At 41.0% G+C, this 19,509-nt stretch overlaps 1 protein-coding gene across 3 annotated transcripts in view; it reads left to right on the top strand.

The window, feature by feature from the left end:
* PPP1R12B (protein phosphatase 1 regulatory subunit 12B) overlaps positions 1-19,509 on the top strand; it is a 250,443-nt gene that overhangs the window by 70,278 nt on the left and 160,656 nt on the right. For all 3 annotated transcript variants that reach the window (XM_056110653.1, XM_056110652.1, XM_056110651.1), the window contains exons 3-6: positions 1,077-1,195; positions 14,119-14,278; positions 17,790-17,934; positions 19,186-19,260. In XM_056110653.1, coding sequence (XP_055966628.1) covers positions 1,077-1,195; positions 14,119-14,278; positions 17,790-17,934; positions 19,186-19,260 — 499 coding nt within the window. The remainder of the gene's footprint in view (positions 1-1,076; positions 1,196-14,118; positions 14,279-17,789; positions 17,935-19,185; positions 19,261-19,509) is intronic.

The following is a 19,509-nucleotide window of genomic DNA, read 5'->3' as shown; positions in this document are numbered from 1 at the left end:
GGTGTGAGCTTTTCTGACTGCCTGCTTCCCTTGATGTATTAGAAAATCTCTGCTATCCACTGAGCATGAGTGACTAGCAGTTAGAAATAATGAGTAGAAGAGAAGGGACCACTATGTGATAGTTGGAAATGATCACTCTGGACAAGAACTGACTGCTGAAAGGAGGTAAAGGGATATACATGATAATCTCTCAGTACCTGGACCATAATGCCTGTGTGTGGGTGGGGGGGGGGGGAGAGACAGACAGAGAGGCAGAGAAAGAGAGGGAGAGAGGAGAGAGAGAGAGAGAGAGAGAGAGAGAGACAGAGACAGAGAGACAGAGAGAGACAGAGAGAGAGAGGAAGAGAGAGAGAGAAGAAAACTGTGTGTGCTATAGAGGCAGGCTGGTGGGCAGGGGGGAGGGAAACTGAGGACATTGATGGTGGGAAATGTACACTGGTGGAAGGAGGGGTGTTGGAACATTGTATGACTGAAACCAATCATGAACAACTTTGTAACTGTGTATCTCATGGGGATTCAATTTTAAAAAAGGAAGAAAGAAATAATGAGTATAGAAGAAATCTAGTTTGTTGTTGTCATTGCTCTTTTTAGGAACTAGAGAAGCCTCCAGTCCCAATTTTTGAGGACTGACTAATGGAATTATAAATTAATAATGGATACTTTACCTGGGAGCATGTCTTTTTTAAAAATTTTTATTAGCAAAACACCATGAGGTACAGTTGTAGACTTACAAATTTTTGTGCTTGGGTTTCAGTTATACAATGATTGAGTATCCATCCCTCTACCAGTGCCCATTCTCCACCACCAATGATCCCAGTATCCCTCCCACCCCCCATTCGCCTCTTCCTGCCCAGCCTCTGTGGCAGGGCATTCCCTTTTGTTCTCTCTCTCCTTTTGGGTTCTGTGATTTGCAAAAGAGTTATTGAGTGGCAATCATGTTTGGTCTGTAGTCTACTCTGGGAGCATATCTTAGCCTTCCAAACAGAAGCCTTGCTTGCGTTGAACATCAGATGCATGAGTGTGGATTGATTTTAGCCTGATAGAGGTCGTGTTAATCCTGGGTCTTTTCTGCACAGGTATTTCATTAACCAGGGAGCCAGCGTGGGCATGGTGAATAGTGAAGGGGAAGTCCCTTCTGACCTTGCGGAAGAGCCTGCAATGAAAGATCTTCTTCTGGAGCAAGTAAAGAAGCAAGGTAACTGAGGGATCGGAGAGGGTCAAGAGAGGCTCTTGAACACTGCTACTTAAGAATTGCTGTGTGTAGAACTTTTCATTATCACATGGTAAGCGATTGGATCTGTCTGCACAGCAATAGCCAACCATATCACTTACGACCGAGTATCCTCTTAATAACTCTCCCAGGTAGGTCAGATACCAGAAGGATAACTCTTCCTGGTTTTTGACTCTCTAAGCTTGTATGGTTTTCATACCCTAAAAAATTCAGAATTTTTGTGCTTAGTTTATAGCAGTACCTCCCACAGTTTGCAGTGTAATGTTTAAAAAGTAACTTTTCACCAACTAGGTTTTAAAAAATAGATGAGATTTGAGAAACAGTCTTCTATGTTGAATACTTACTCTTCACTGAAGAAGTCTACTTATATATGTCTGCTTAATTTTGCAGTGCCGTTCACTCTTTGTGTGTGAAGTTTGGGTCTGTTCTAAATCATTTACCCCTTTCAAACTCTCATGCACTGCTGGTAGGAATGTTGTCTGGAAAAACCCCTGTGGGAAATGATATGGAGAGTTTTCAGCAAACTTAGATTTGAACTGCCATATGAACTGGCAATTCCCTTTTGGGCATCTACTTCTAGGACCTAAAATCACTCTCTGAAAAGGACTGTCACAGTCATTGTCCTCCCGTTGTTCATCGATTTTCTCCAGTGGGCCCAGTAACGTCTCCATCATGAGACTTTGTTGTTACTGTGTTTGACATATCGAATATGTCACAGCTGGGCTCTCCAAGAGCGGTGGAGGAATCGAACTCAGGTTGGCCATGTTGACTGCTTGCAAGGCAAACGCCCTACCCACTGTGCTATCGCTCCAGCCCTGAAAAAAACATATATACATTATTATTCATTGCTGCGCTCAGTACAATAGCTAAGATATGGAATCAACCTAGGTGTCCAATGACAGATGAATGAATTATGCAGATGTGGTATATATACAAAATGGAATGTTATGCAGCTGCAAGGAATGATGATATCATGCAGTTTGCTGCATTGTGGGAACTGGAAGATATGTTGAGTGAAGTAAGCCAGAGGAAAGACAAACACAGAATGATCTCAATTATTTGTGGTATATAGAATACAGGACAAGTAAATATATTGTAATAAAAGGGTGATGCCTTGATCACCCTTGACCCAATGTTTAGAAAGGAGAAGGACAGAGAAGGAAAGAAATCAAGGGGGAATGAAGAGAATGGGAAGTAATGGGTGAACAGGCATGATGCCTGTTCAGTTATACTGGTGATGTGATGAGTAGTATAGCCATATATCCAAAACACAGACTCAACAAAAATGAAAACATGAGATCTAAGCTATAACCACTGAAACCTTGTAATTTGCCTGTCTAGTTGACAGGCAAGAATGGGGTGGGGGTTGGGATGGGGAGGAACATGGGAACACTGGTGAAGGGAAGTTGACACTGGTGGTGGAATTGGTGTTGGACTATCATATGCTTAAGACTCAAGTATCAATAACTTTGTAAATCAGAGTTCTTTCATTTAAAAAAATGAAAAAAATTATTCCTTTCAATTCATCAAAGGGATAATAGCAATTGTAAATGTGTATGCACCAAATATCAAAGTATCAACTATATCAAATAAATACTAATAGATAAGAAGGGGAAAACAGACAATGACATGACAAGAGTGAACTTAATTCCTCACTTTCAATAATGACTAGATCATTCAAACATAAAAATTAATAAGAAAACTGTACTTTAGAGCAGACAGACCTATTTTACATCTGTAGATCACCTGTCTGCCCAGTAACAGTAGAACTCACACTGAAGTGTTTATGAAAAATTTTAGAGGCTAGATTGTATTTTATGGAACAAAAACAAATTTTATAAAACTTTCAAAGATTAACATTATGCCATGTGTCTTTCCTGACCACAGTTATATGAAACTAGAAATTTGAAACAAATAATGTGGAAATTAAACAGTGTAGTGTAGAATAACCAATTTGGGTCAAAAGAAATTTAAAGAATCTTAAAACAAATGAAAATGAAAAATAGCTTACTAAATCTAATGGGTTGCAATAAAAAACAGTCCTAAGAGAGAATTTTTTTAATGTATTTTTTTTTATTACTGAAACACCATGAGGTACAGTTATAGACTTACAAATTTTTGTGCTTGGGTTTCAGTTATACAGTGATCAAGTACCCATCCCTCCACCAGCGTCCATCCTCCACCACCACAGGTCCCAGCATCCCTCCCACCCCCCATCACCCCCAGCCCACCCTGCCTCTGTGGCAGGGCATTCCCTTTTGTTCTCTCTCTCTCTCTCTCTCTCTCTCCTTTTGGGTACTGTGGTTTGCAAGAGAGGCATTGAGTGGCAGTCATGTTCGGTCTATAGTCTACCTTCAGCATGCTTCTCCCATTCTGGGAGGATCCTCCCAACAACCTTTAGTTGGTGCTCCCTTCTCTATCTGAGCTTCCTTTTCCCCTAGCACGTGTGGCTGGCCTCCAAGTCATGGAGCAAAATTCCTGGTACTAGTCTAAGAGAGAATTTTTATATCCTAAATACTTATATTAAGGAAAAAGAATAGAGTCAGAGAGATAGCTCAACTGACTAGAGTGTTAAATGTAGGAGATCTGGTTTTATTCCTAAGACCAGCATAGCCCCTGACTATCTCCAGGAGTGACACCAAACCTGGAATAGCCCCTTAGTAATGCTACATGTGACCCCAAAACAAACAAAAAGAAAAAGAGTTATCTTAAAAACTTCATAACACAAGGAACGAGAAAAATAAAACCAAACTAAGTCCAACGTTACCAAAAAGAAACAACAAAGAGTAGAGGAGAAATAATCGAAACTCTTACCCACTTCAGTCCTAGTAAACTATAGAAGATAATACCTTTTCTAAAAAAAATGCACAAGCAATAAGTTTATTCATCATCAGTACCGTAAACTTGAACACTACTATGATGATGTTACCTAAACTATAATAAGAAAAAAGAAACAGGAAACATTGGACCCTTGAGGTAGCTGCTATTCTGCTTCAGCAAATTTTAAGTTTAACTATATTGGGAAGTCACCTCATTTTTTTAAATTTGGTTTTCTTTCTTTAATTAATGAACAGTGTTTGTCAAGTTGAGAATCAAGTTAATATGATGTATCACTCTTAGGGTGAGAATAGAAAGGGAAAATTGTTAATGAGAAGGGTGACACAAGATTACAAAATGTGTTTGTGGTATTTTAATCATTAAGATGATGATGCATAGGTATTTCCTATATTGTGATCCATGTACTCCTATATATATATAAAATGCTTTTAATAAATAAATGATTATAAAGTAGAAAAAATAAAATAAAATAAAAATTTAAAAAATGCATAAGGATGGAGAGATAGTACAGTGAGTAGGGCACTTGCCTTGCAGTGGTTGACCTGGGTTGGACCCCTGGCATCCCATATAGTCTCTTGTGTACTGCTAGGAGTAATTCCTGCATGCAGAGCCAGAAGTTACCCCTGAGCATTGCCGGGTGTGGCCCCCAAACCAAACTATAAGTAAATAAATAAAAGATATACATGTTGATACACCTTTGGAATAAGAATAACCCAAGATTCAAACACAGTTCAAATAAATAAAATGAGATTTGAAGGAAGAGCGCTTATAACTGATGACACAGAAATGAACCATAAGGAACTACCATGAATAATGCCAACAAGTTGTCTAACCTAGGAAAAATGGATCAGTTCCCAGAAATATGCAACCTACCAATGTTGAAACAGGAAGGAATAGAAGATCTGAGGAGACTGATGAAAAGTCACTGTCACTATCACTGTCCTCCGTTGTTCATCAATTTGCTCAAGCGGGCCCAGTAACATTGTGAAACTTGTTGTTACTGTGTTTGGCATATCGAATATGTCTCGGGTAGCTTGCCAGGCTTTGCCGTGTGAGCTAGATACTCTCGGTAGCTTGCTGGGCTCTCTGAGAGGGCAGAGGAATCGAACTCGGGTTGACCAGGTTGGCCTTGTGCAAGGCAAACACCCTACCCGCTGTGCTATTGCTCCAGCCCATGATAAAAAGTAAGGAGATAGAATCAGTTATCTATCAAGAAAAGTCCAGGACCTAATGGCTGCACTGGGAAACTACCAACTGTAATTTTTGTTCATTTTTTGGGGGGGGGTCTATATCCCATGGCGTTCAGGCGCTACTACCACCTTTGTGTTTGGGGGTTGTTTATGACAGTGTTGGAGGAACAGTAGGTGAGAAACAAACCCACATCTCCCAAAGTGTGCACTCAATCCATTGAGCTCTGTCTCTGGCCCCTCTCCAAAATATTTAAAGATGAATTAACAACAGTCCTTCTCAGATGCATCCCCAAAAATTAAAGAAGAGAAAATATTCCTAAGCTCATTTTATGAGTCAAGCATTTCCTTGATATCAAGCAAGAGAAGAATTCTGTAAGAAAACAAAACTATACGCTAATAGTTCTGATGACTATAGACACAAAACTTCTCAACAAAATATCAGCTTTCTAGCAGATTAATAAAATTATCATTTTATCATGATAAAATAGGATTTATGTGTGAGACGCAAGGATGGGTTCAAATCAATACATGTCACACATCACATCGCTAAACTGATTGACTATACAGAACATATTTTCATGAAAATAAGTTCTTAACAGTTTGGGTTAAAACAACCTCAACATAATGAAATCATGAAATCAAATTGGACAGGCCAACATATAACATTTGACTCAATGCTGAAAGATGAAAACGCTTTTTTCTAAGATCAGGAACATCACAAAGTTACCTACTATTAACAGTTATATTCAGCATTGTACTGCGTAAGGTCCACCAAGCACTGCCGGCAATGATTTCTGAGCACAGAACCAGGAGTAAGCCCTGAGCACAAAACAAAACAAAAATATAATATCAAAGGGAGTTAGAAGAAGTTGATAGCAACCCTCTAGAATGACTTTGAGGGGTTAAAGACTTCCTTGGAGGAGGTATCCACACATGTGGAAATAGCAAGAGGACTAAAAGGGAAACCTGAGGAAGATGAGTCTGAGTTGCTGTAATATCTTAGTAAAATGTCAGCATGTGAGAACTTGCTTCTTAAGGATGAACACAGAGAGCAGTTTCCTGAGGTGACATCTGTTTCTGCTGGAGATGCTGTGAACGCTGGCAATAACAGCGGGGAAAGTCACATAAACTTGGTTGATGAAGCAGTAGCAGGGTAGAGAGGATCGATTCCAATTTGAAAGAAGTTCTCTTCTGGGTAAAATGCAGTGCTACAGAGAAAGGAAGAGTCAGTTACTGCAGCAAACTTGATCATGGTCAACTTCAGCTTTCAACAACCACCACCCTTGTCAGTCAGCAACCCTCAGCCTCGGAACAGCATCCTTCACCAACCAAAGATTCTGGCTAGCTGAAGGCTCTGGTGATGGTTAGTGTTTCTTTTTAGCAATAAAAATACTTTTAATTAAATTTAACTTATTTGTTAAGTCATACATTTTTGGACACAGACTGTCACATACTTAATAGAATTTGGTATAGTATAAACATAAACCTTTATATGTGTTGAGAAAGCAGAAAATTAGTATGACTTGCATTATTGCAATTTCACTTGATTGCAGTGGTTTGGAATTGTGCCTGCAATCTCTCCAGGGTTATACTTATAGGCTGTAGTCAATTGTATTTTTTTTTTTTTGCATTTAAAGGGTTTATTGGTTTTACAAATGAGTGAGCATTAAACTAATTAATAAAAAAGGTTCTAATATGACTACGAGGAAGAGACCTAAAGCCTCTTTGAAGTACGTATGCTGTTTTTAAAGTGTAATGAGCCCTTAGATGGAAACATAAAACGTAGGATACTAATTCTTCATCTTCGTTTCATTAGCGGGTCTTGCTGAGCCTCAGAGGTTAAGTGGTTTAGTCAAGAATATTCTTAGCTGATACTTGTATTACTCACCCTTACTTGTGTGTGTTTGGGCACACCTGGTTGTGTTCCGGCTGTTTCTGGCTATGCTTAGAAGTGACCCTGGGCAGTGCGCAGGGTGCTTAGATTAACGTTGCTAACTTTTCACTATCTAGATAGCCTCCAACCTAGGACCAATTCTGAGGTCCATCAGTTTAAAAATATTGACATTCATTCTCCAATAAATATATAAATTGAGAAAGATTTCTCGACTATGTGAAATGGTGCCCTTTTTTTTAAAAATTTATTTATTTATTGAATCACTGTGGGAAAAGTTACAGAGCTTTCGGGTTTAGGTCTCAGTCATGTAGATACCAAACACATTTCCCTTTACCAATACTCATTTTTAACCCCGAACCCCAATAGACCCCCACCTCCCACCCCTCCCAATTCTTGTGAGGCAGATGAGTTCTAGTTAATACTCTATCTACTTTGACTAGATAGATTATTTCGATAGAAGATGCACAATTATTGTTTAGAGTTTACGACCCACCCCCCACAATCAGACATGCTGAAACAGCGTTGTGAAATGATTTGCTTTCTACAACTTGGTTTAAGAACAAAATGATGTCGCGCGGCCGCTATTGCGGCCGCGCAGTTTTGAATTTCTGCTATTTTACTTATTGACCCTGGAAGAATTTCTATTAAAAGTTAGCTAGTTAAGAGATTGGTTTCTGTGCCCTGGAGTTGTGGCCGTGCCGGAGAGCCGCTCGTGGGGGGCAGCTGGCGACCTCGGTGGGGCGTGGGGGACGGCCCACAAAGCCCCCCTTCCCATGAGGTCCCTGCCGCTCCCGCCAGCCCCGGCTCAAACCTGCTTTCCACAAGGCTCCCGTGCGGCCGCCATCTTTCTTTCCAGAGAGGAGCGGGCGGGCCGGTCAACACCCTTTCCCCTCCGGGCAGGCTTGGTGGCGCGGTTCAACACAAGTCCATTTGCTTTTCTGCTCCAAGCGGCTGGTTCTCTGTGCTAAGTCCTTGTGCCTCCGGGGCCGTGGCCGTGCCGGAGAGCCGCTCGTGGGGGGCAGCTGGCGACCTCGGTGGGGCGTGGGGGACGGCCCACAAAGCCCCCCTTCCCATGAGGTCCCTGCCGCTCCCGCCAGCCCCGGCTCAAACCTGCTTTCCACAAGGCTCCCGTGCGGCCGCCATCTTTCTTTCCCTCAATTGTATTTTTATACACTGACAATAAATAATCTGTACAGGAAATAAAAAGGATTGCATTCTCAATAACATCAAAACCAGTAAACATGTAGGAATAAATTTAACCAAAAAGGTGAAAGACGCATAAAGTGAAAACTCTAAACTTTGATATAAGAATTTTTGGGGAGGTGGTCACATCTGGAGGTCCTCTGGGGCTGTCTCTGTCTCTGTGTTCAGGAGTGATGTGGTGCCAGGAATTGAACCAGGGTTGGCTTCTTGCAAGGCAAAGATCTTTCCCCCTGTATCTCCAGCCCTAAAAAGAGAATTTTAAGAAGACAAATACTGTAGCACTGTAGCACTGTCCTTCCATTATTCATCGATTTGCTTAAGCAGGCTCAGTAACATCTCCATTTTGAGACTTATTGTTACTGTGTTTGGCATATTAAACACATCACGGGTAGCTTGCCAGGCTTTGTGGTGCGGGCGAGATACTCTTGGTAGCTTGCCGGGCTCTCCGAGAGTGGCGGAAGAATCAAACCTAGCTCAGCCGGGCCGGCTGCGTGCAAGGCAACTGCCCTATTGTTGTGCTATTGCTCCATAGTAAGGTAATCTGTCTTCATGGATCAGAATAATTTTGTTAGATGTACAGACTAGTCAGTGCAGTTCTATCAGACTTTCCAGGCATTGCCCACAGAGGTCAATTCTAAAATGTGTGCAGAACCACAAAGTGCCCCAAAAATAGCCAAAACAGTTCTGAGCAAGAACAAATCTAGAGACATCATTTTTTTTTTTTTTGCTTTTTTGGGTCACACCTGGCAATGCACAGGGGTGGTTATTCCTGGCTCTGCACTAAGGAATTACCCCTGGCGGTGCTCAGGGGACCATATGGGATGCTGGGAATCGAACCCGAGTTGCCTGTGTGTAAGGCAAACGCCCTACCTGCTGTGCTATTGCTCCAGCCCTGAGACATCACATTTTTGATTACAGATTTTACTAATTAAAGTAGCAGGGCACTGGCAGAAACAAACTTAAAATGAAGTAAAGACTTAGACATAAAACTTAAACTGAGAAACTCCTCAGAGAACCCACAGGGGACAGACTACGTGACTGATCTCAGCATAGACCTCTTGTGTGTGACACTAAAAGCACAACTATAAAACAAAAACAAGAAAATACACGAAACTCTAAAACTACAGAGCAAAAGAAGCTCCACAAACGGAAAAGGCATCCTACTGAAAGGAGAAGGAGAATTTTCAGGACACATATCTAGTTATGGGTCAGTTTCTAAAATATAAGTATAAAAGGAACTCATATAATTCACTGACTTCCCCTCCTCAAAATACTCATTAAAAAATGGGCAGAGGCTTATAAGTTGGGTTATTGCTATCATATGAAATTGCCACTGCAAAATTTCTCTCACATACAGTTAAGAGTTTGCTTATTCACATCCAGTTTTTGTCTTTGTTTTCAAAAACTACCTTGAGATATTTCAAAGATTTCCTAACCCTTCTCCAGTGGCTTCTCAAAATAATTACTGGCTTCTTTATGGCAACTGGAAATAAGTCACTTTTGGGGAAAAAATTACTTTTCCAGAGAACAGAGGTGCAGAGCAACTAAAAAGATGTTTCTCTAATATAAATGACCACATGATACAGGAAGAGATGTGCAACTTATTTTATCATCAGGCAGATGCAAATCAAAGCCAACATTGAGTTACTGCTTCACATTTGTTGAATGCTCATGTGCAAAAAAGAAGGAAAATGTTTTTTGTAAAGATGTAGAGATGAGGGAGCCTTTGTGTGATGTTCGGATTGTAAATGGTATAGCCACTATTGAAAACAACCTAGAGATTCCTCCCCAAATTACAGAACTGCAATGTGATCTAGCTGTTCAACTCCTGGGTATAATATACATATGGAAAGAAATCAAGATCTCAAAGAGTTTCCATGTTCAATTGTAGCATAATTTACAATAGCTAAGAGAGGAAAACAGTATGACTATCAGTTTGTAGATAATATAAGTATAGATCCTATGTCACTGTCACTGTCCTCCCGTTGTTCATCCATTTTCTCGAGTGGGCCCAGTAATGTCTCCATTGTGAGACTCACTGTCTTCCCGTTGTTCATCCATTTTCTCCAGCGGGCCCAGTAATGTCTCCATTGTGAAACTTTGTTGTTACTGTGTTTGGAATATTGAATAAGTCATGGGGAATTTGCCAGGCTTTGCCGTGTGGGCGAGATACTCTTGGTAGCTTGTTGGGCTCTCCGAGAGGGGCGGAGGAATCGAACTCGGGTTGACCATGTTGGCTGCGTGCAAGGCAAACGCCCTACCCGCTGTGCTATCACGCCAGCCCAGGTCCTATGTAAATATCAAATATATAAGAATGTATAACTATATTTTACATATATTAATATAGCAAAGTAAAATCTATTATACTTAATTATGTATGATTATATATATTTTGCCTCATAAAGCCTTTTAAGGTATCTAAAACCCTTTGAACAGGTATGCACGTTCTGGAGACACTCCATTGTTTCCTCTCCTGGGGAACACCCCACCTCACTCCTTCTCATTGGTACGGATGGTGGGGCATTGCAGGCTGAAGGAAGGAATCTTTGGAATTTCTCTGTGATGCTTTTTTTTCGAGGATGGGTGGGGCAGTATTAAAAAAAATTATTATTGTAGTGTAGGTAACATGTTGCCAGTGGTATGAACGTTACTGATCTAATTTTTAAAAAATTTTAGTCACCATAATTTACAATCCTGCTAATGTGTACAGTGTTCTAACCCCACACCCTCCACCAGAATGTTCTGTTCCCTCCATTGTCTTGGGCCCCCCTTTCAGCCACCTCCCTTCTTCCACTCCCCACCCCAACGTCATGTATTTTTGTTGTTCTCAAAACATGACATTTATAAAGCCACAGATCAGTCACACTTCTCATAGACTCTAGGATTTTTACCATTCTTATTTTAAAAATATTTATATATGGGGGTCAAGTGATATTACAGCAAAGAGGGCACTTGCCTTGCATGCGGATGACCCAGGTTTGATCCCTGGCGCCCCGTATGGTCCCCTGAGCACCACCAGAAGTGATTCCTGAGCACAGAGCCAGGAGTTATCCCCGGGCATCTCTGGGTATGGCCCCAAACAACAACAGAAAAATTAAAAATATTTACTAAGAAATCAATTGATTTGTAAAATGTTAAGTTCTCAAGAACTTTTAATGATCTTTATTTCATATCAAGCAAATATCTGTTGTTGACCCATCATGTTCTGTCACTAGGGATAAAGTAATGTGGACAAAATCCCTGCTTAATGAATTACTTTTCTAATTTTCTTTTTATTCTCCTTGATTTACAATATTGTCTTTATGACAAGGTTTCACACATGGTGTTCCAGCCTCTCACTCTCCACAACCATACTCATGTGCTCTTGATTTGTTTGTTGTCTCTGGTCCACACCTGGCAATGCTCAGGGATCACTTCTCGTGGGGCTCAGGAACCATATGGGGTACCAGGAATCTAATCCAGGTCAGCCACATACAAGGCAAACATCCTACTGCTGTGCTCTCTCTCCAGCCCTGTAATTTTGACCTTGATGCCTAGTTGCCACACCTCATCTTTTTAGAGCTCTGTTTTAATCATCCGGTTCATAATAGTCATTGAAAGTTAGTAGAACCTCTTTTCCAAAATAGCGACAGGGCTGGAGCGATAGCACAGGGGGTAGGGCGTTTGCCTTGCACGCAGCCAACATGGCCGACCCGAGTTCGATTCCTCCGCCCTTCTCGGAGAGCCCAGCAAGCTACCGAGAGTATTCGATATGCCAGACACAGTAACAACAAAGTCTCCAATGGAGACGTTACTGGGCCCGCTCGAGCAAATCGACGATCAACGGGAGGGCCTTTACTTTACTTTACTTTTTACTGTAAGAGTATTTCTGTTGTTGTTGTTGTTACTGTTGTTCTTTTTAGATTTCAGCTGCTGGTGCTTGGGGTCAGCTTTCTCTGTAGTGCTCAGCATTGCATCCAACAGTGCTGAGGGATCATGCAGGTGCCTGGGATCAAACCCGGAACTCCCACGTGCAAAGCATACACTCTGCCTCCTACTGGGAGCCACCTTCTTCATCCCCAGAATTGTTTTGCTGTTTTGTTTTAAAAATTAAATATGAAGAAAATAGTCTAAAACACTTCCCAAATAATCTGTTATTGTAAATGTATCAGGCATTCTTATATAAACTTGAGCTCCTGAGTAACTACCTAAACCAGTGATTCCTAGCATCTGGAAAAAAATTTTTATGAACTTAATCGAATTTAACCAACACTGGAAGTGTTTCAGAAATATCTAAAATAAAACTAGCAAGTATTATCTGTTATAGATGACAGTGTATGTGTATTAAATAAATAATGAGTCAAATTTTCTTGGAGAGAAATAAAAATTTTGGTTTTTTTCCTCTAAGCTTATTCCCCTTAGTTTTTTTGTTTCTTTCTGTTTCTGTATTTAAATTACAGTTTAGATTCTGTATTTTTATTTATGTTGATATATGTGGCTGCCTTGCACACAGCCGACCTGGCTGACCTGAGTTTGATTCCTCCGCCCCTCTCAGAGCCCAGCAAGCTATCGAGAGTATCTCGCCCACACGGCAGAGCCTGGCAAGCTCCCCGTGATGTATTTGATATGCCAAACACAGTAACAACAAGTCTCACAATGTTACTGGGCCCGCTCGAGCAAATAGATGAACAATAGGAAGACAGTGACAGTGATGGTGGTCTTGGTGTACGCACCTTACCTCATAACCACTAGAGTGTCATCAGCCCCCACCTGTGCCCCCGAGTGACCTCCAGTCCTGCTCCACCCTTTACCCCCATCTGGTACTTTCATTTTGTTCTCTGTACCCAGGGTTTGTAGTTGGTTGATATTGTCAGTATCCTTCCTTGTTTTCTTTCCTTCCCTGTAATGCTTTAAAGAGAAAGTATCTCCATTCCTTTGAAAATTTTAACTACACATCACCTCCTCATTTACTCTAGATTATTTAGCTGCAAATCATTTTGTTTCCATTAAAATACATTTAAATAACTTAGAGGTTTTTTTTTTTAGTTTATACTAGTTTTTTGTTAGCAGTCTATCATAAAGTGAGTTGAAAAGAGAGATGGAAGGAGGGACCAGAGTCATAGTGCAGTGGGTAGAGTGTTTGCCTTGCATATGGCTGACCCACGTTGGATCCCTGGCATTCCAAATGGTCCCCCAGGCACCACCAGGAGTAATTTCTGAGTTCAGAGCCAGGAATAATTGTTACGCATCACTGGCCCAAACTGTTCCCTCCGCCCCCTCAAAAAAGGAAAACCAGAAAGAGACCTAGAATATCAGAGTTCTGGTGACTAGAACTAATTTTTTTTTGTGATCTTGAGCATGATTTTTAACCTTCCAGTATTGTTTTTCTCATCTGTTCAGTGAGGATGGTGATGCCTGTCTTACTTACCTCCAAAGGTAAATGAAAATGATATATGATATATAGAAAGAACTTCAAAATGAATATTTTAAAACACATATTATAACATAAAAATCACCTGTGGTCTCTGTATTATATTGAAAACAATTTTAGATATGTTCCGTTAATGGATCTGCCATCACATAATATTTAACACTGGTAAGATTATTAATATGGATAAAAATATCATTGCTCTTCTAAATGAGGAGTGTAGTTAATGACTATCCGGTATGATGACTAATCTGTTGTTTGCAGTTATTTTTAAGTTTTGAATCTAAGGAAAATATACTGTCAAATAGAAATGGCCCTTTAGTAATGCTGCCTCTCTGGTATCTGGTTCCTGTAGGAGTTGATCTGGAGCAGTCAAGAAAAGAAGAAGAACAACAGATGTTGCAAGACGCCCGCCAGTGGCTCAACAGTGGGAAAATAGAGGATGTCAGGCAGGCGCGCTCAGGGGCCACAGCTCTCCACGTGGCTGCTGCCAAGGGCTACTCTGAGGTCCTCAGGTATTGTTCATTAGCATCAAGCAGGAGTTTGATTGATTGGGGCGGGGGAAGATGAATTGGGGGCGAATTAAATTTTCAGCTATGGAATGTTTCTTATTTTGTTGTTGGTTTCCTCGCTGAGCCTATATAGTCTTTTCTAACCTTTTGCTAGAATTCATCCATGGATGGTTTCTCTCCCTTCTACAAACTCTCAGTTACATTTATGATCTACAACAGAGCTGAAATAGACTGACCTAAAAGCTAATTCTTGCAGCTCTGTGATGATCATGAATAGCCCTGCAGTCTCTTCTGGTGGCATAGAATGCAGGGCAAACTTGTGATCATTTTCATCTTCTTTGCACATAGTATCTTTGGACTTTTTGAATTATGTAGATCTTGAGTGTACAGGGCCTAACTAAGTAGGACAGATAATAGGATATTATTCTAATCTCTGTCTCTTTCATTTTTTTATTATTATTATTTTTAGTGAAACACCATGAGGTACAGTTGTAGATTTACAATTTTTTGTGCTTGGGTTTCAATTATACAATGGTCAAATACCCATCCCTCCACCAGTGCCCATTTTCCATCACCATGGATAATATCCCTCCCACCCCCATCCCTCCCATCTCACCCTGCCTCTGTGGCAGGGCAATCCCCTGTGTTCTCTCTCTCCTTTTGGGTGTTGTGGTCTGCAAAAGAGGCTTTGAGTGGCAAACATGTTCAGTCCATAGTCTACTTTCAACATGCATCTCCCCTCCTGGGAAGATCCTCCAAACACCCTTTATTTGGTGCTCCCTTCTCTATCTGAGCTGCCCTTTCCCCTAGAATGCCCGGCCGGCCTCTAAGCTATGGAGTAATCCTCCTGCTGTTGATCTCAGCTATTCTTGGGTATTAATCTCATATTTTGTTTCTTTATATCCCCCAGATGAATGCAATCTTTCTATGTCTATCCCTCTCTTTCTTTTTCTTTTTCTTCTTTTATTAGTGAAGCACCATGAGGTACAGTTGTAGATTTACAAATCTTTGTGCTTGGGTTTCGGTCATACAATGATCAAATACCCATCCCTCCACCAGTGCCCATTTTCCACCACCATAGATAATATCCCCTCCCACCCTGCCTCTGTGGCAGGGCATTCCCTTTTGTTCTCTCTCTCCTTTTGGGTGTTGTGGTCTGCAAAAGAGGCATTGAGTGGCAAACATGTTCAGTCCATAGTCTACTTTCAACATGCATTTCCGCTCCTGGGAGGATCCTCCAACACCCTTTATTTGGTGCTCCCTTCTCTATCTGAACTGCTCTTTCCCCTAGAATAACCGGCTGGCCTCTAAGCTATGGAGTAATCCTCCTGGTGTTGATCTCAGCTATTCTTGGGTATTAATCTCATATTTTGTTGCTTTATATCCCCCAGATGAATGCAATCTTCCTATGTCTATCCCTCTCTTTCTGACTCATTTCGCTTAGCATGATACTTTCCATATTGTACCACTTGTATGTAAATTTCATGACTTCATCTTTTCTAACAGCTACATAGTACTCCATTGTGTAGATGTACCAAAGTTTCTTTAACCAGTCATCTGTTCTTGGGCACTCAGGTTTTTTCCAGATTCTGGCTATTGTAAAGAGTGCTGCAATGAACAAACAAATGCAGATGTCACTTCGACTATACATTTTTGCCTCTCTGGGATATATTCCCAGGAGTGGTATTGCTGGGTCAAATGGGAGCTCAATTTCTAATTTTTTGAGAATCGTCCATACTGTTTTCCAGAAAGGCTGAACCAGTCGACATTCCCACCAACAGTGAAAGAGTGTCCCTTTCTCGCCAATCTGCGCCAGCAAAGGTTGCTTTTGTTCTTTTGGATGTGGGCCAGTCTCTGAGGTGTGAGATGGTATCTCATTGTGGTTTTGATCTGCATCTCCCTGATAATGATGTAGAGCATTTTCTCATGTGCTTTTTTGCCATTTGGATTTCTTCTTTGAGACCCAAAAGTCCATGGCTTTCCTATACGCAAACAGTGAGAGAGAAGAAAGCTACATGAAAAAAACAATCCCATTCACAATTGTTCCCCAGAAAATCAAGTACCTAGGAATCAGCTTAACTAAGGAAGTAAAGGACCTGTACAGAGAAAACTACAAAACGCTACTTCAGGAAATAAAAGAGGACATGAGGAAATGGAAAGATATCCCCTGCTCATGGGTCGGGAGACTTAGCATTGTCAAAATGGCAACACTACCGAAAGCACTGTGTAAATTCAATGCAATCCCTATAAGGATACCCATGACATTCTTCAAATAAATGGAGCAAACATTCCTGAAATTTATATGGAACAATAAGCCCCCACGAATAGCTAAAGCAATTCTTGGGAAAAAGAAAATGGGAGGAATCAACCTCCCTAACTTCAAACTGTATTACAAAGCAGTAATAATTAAAACAGCATGGTACTGGAACAAAGGCAGAACTGCAGACCAGTGGAATAGGGTTGAATACACTGATGTCTCTTTCATTTTTATCCTTATAGTTGTACATGATTTATCTTTGCTGTTTTGCTTTTTGTTTTATTTTGGGGGGGGGGAATCAGTGGAGGGGGGTGGGTGGGCAGTACTTGGTGGCCACTCTGGGTGGTGCTTAGGGAACCATGTGGTTGGTACTCGGGATAAAGCCTGGGGAATTCCAGTATCTAAAGAATGCAGTTTAAGCTTTTTGATCCATCTCCGCATCTCTAAACATGGCTTATGTAGGTTTTGGTACCCAATGTTGGTGGGCCCCCAGTGAATGGGTCCTTAAAAGCACTGTATGTTTAGTTGTTGCTAGACTCTTTCAGTGCTTTATAGTCTACCTAATAGGTATGACAGCATGTGCTGTTCTATTTCCATCTGTGTGACATTCATACTCTCTTCACTTCTTGGAAGATGTCATGGAAACCCATGCAAACGGATCCAGTCCAGTGCAGTAGCGAGGCCCTGGGATGGGGGTTGGGGTTGGGGGTGGTGATATCAGGGGCAGGGGCCAGCAGAGGATATACACTTCATTCTTCATGCAAAACACAGCAAGTTCATAGCTTTATTGGTTATATAAATACCCTACAGATAGTTTTAAAGAGTTGGAATATAAAAGTCTACATGAAGTAGATGATTTTCTAGAAAGACCAGATCAGAAAGCTTTTAAGTAAAATATTGGAAGAAAACCGAGTTATTTTATATGCTATTTTATCTTTCCACTGGAAAATGGAAAGCACATCTTGTAATAGAGCTCTTTGATTCAGATAATTCAGTTAGACTTTGATTAATCTCAGACATCTTTCCTTACACCTTCTTGCGTGGTATAACATGTGTGTTCCTATAGATACCATGTGGTTGTGTGGTATTCAGTGTAATTGGCTTTCCGTGTAGTAGCTATTAAACTGAGCTGTGCACTAGAGGTTGTAGGACCCTTGTGGTTCCGGACCCAAATCTGACTTTATTTGGTGATCGTGTAGTTGGTAGGTAACAGTAATGCAGAGGAAGTAAGTGTCTTGTTTGTGGCTTTTCCCCTAGACTTCTGATTCAGGCTGGTTATGAACTCAATGTTCAGGATCATGATGGCTGGACCCCCCTCCATGCTGCTGCACACTGGGGCGTGAAAGAGGCTTGCTCCATCCTTGCAGAAGCACTCTGTGACATGGACATCAGAAACAAGCTGGTTAGTAAACCCGGCCCTCTGAAGGGACGGTGAGTTGGGTGGGTGAGTCTATAGAAGAAGAGGCTAAAATCTGTTGCTTGGCAAGGCAACAGCTGCCTGGGGATATGGCTCTGCTCATGACCTGGACAGAGATGCTATGTCAAGTAAACTGCACTGTCATGACTTTCAGATTTCATTCATGTTGAAGCCCCTTAAACCAGCTAGAAAAAAAAATTTGCCTTTGGAAAAAATGGACACTAGGGAAGCCTAAGACTTCTATGTTTATGGTAAAATACAAAATATTTTATTTGATGTACTTTAAATCAAGAACTTTTAATAGCAGAACTCATCACTCCTAGTAATTTAAAAATGACAGAAGTTTCTTTCCTTTGAAAATAGTGGGAGTCAACCTCAGTCAAGCCACTCAAGCTCTTTCACATATATACTATATACATTTGCTATTTCCCAGGAATCCTCAGGCATGACTTTTTGCCAGAAAATGGAAACACAGAGACCAGTGATCTTAATGTGCCTCACATCTCTTCTGAACTTAGGTTACATTTTTAAATTATGGACCAGGCCTTGCTGATGTTTCCTTCCTAAGAAAGATGACTTTTCTCTCGCTCATAGGGAGATGACTCCTGTAAACGTAATCTCTAGAGCATATGTGCCACCCACCTCTTTCTGAGATTTGTAAGCCCCTTCTTGAATTTTCATAGCAATTAAGCTCATTTAGAGCGATAGATCAGTGGTAGGGCGTTTGCCTTGCACGTGGCTGACCCAACCGACTGGGGTTCAATTCCTCCACCCCTCTCGGAGAGCCCGGCAAGCTCCCGAGAGAATCTTGCCCACACGGCAAAGCCTAGCAAGCTCCCCGTGATGTATTCAATATGCCAAACACAGTAACAACAAGTCTCACAATGGTGATGTTACTGGGCCCGCTCGAGCAAATCGATGAACAATGGGAGGACAGTGACAGTGACAGAGCTCACAAATAGAGCTTTCTGTTACCATCAATATCATCACGGTTATTGTGACTTCCTCAATAATATTTTATTAAGCATAAAACTATGTGATAAAAATTTTGCCTTTTTTTGGTTTATGTTTTCTTGTAATCGATGAAGGTGTCATAAGGCAGAGTAGATCATTTAGGGAAGCAACTACGTTGTATGGATCAAAAGTTTGAGTGGAATATTGATAGTGCCCCGATAGGGTCAGGTAATCACTTGCTTCTGTTTTCTCTTGGTCATGTTATCCCTCTTTCATTGCTAGGGCCAAACACCATTTGATGTTGCTGATGAGGGTCTTGTAGAACACTTGGAGATGCTCCAGAAGAAGCAGAATGTGGTGAGTTGCCAGTTGATGTTTTGCAAGCTTTTGTAGCAGTCCACACCTGGTGTCTTAATCACTTGCTTTAATTATATCTGCTGAGGGCTAAAGTGGGCATATTTCCATTCCAGAGGTGATAATTGTTCCTTTTAGGAACTACTAATAGTCTTCTAGAAGAAAACATCCCAGAAACTGTCATTTCAAAGTTTCTCATTTCAGTCTCCAGGCAGCTGAAAGCTTAAAACGACAACAAGCTAATAATTACCT

This window comes from Sorex fumeus, unplaced genomic scaffold (genome assembly GCF_029834395.1).
Source record: "Sorex fumeus unplaced genomic scaffold, SorFum_2.1 ptg000010l, whole genome shotgun sequence".
Classification (NCBI taxonomy): domain Eukaryota; kingdom Metazoa; phylum Chordata; class Mammalia; order Eulipotyphla; family Soricidae; genus Sorex; species Sorex fumeus.
The sequence above is the reverse complement of the archived record's forward strand: the minus strand, read 5'-3'. Positions and strand labels throughout refer to the sequence as shown.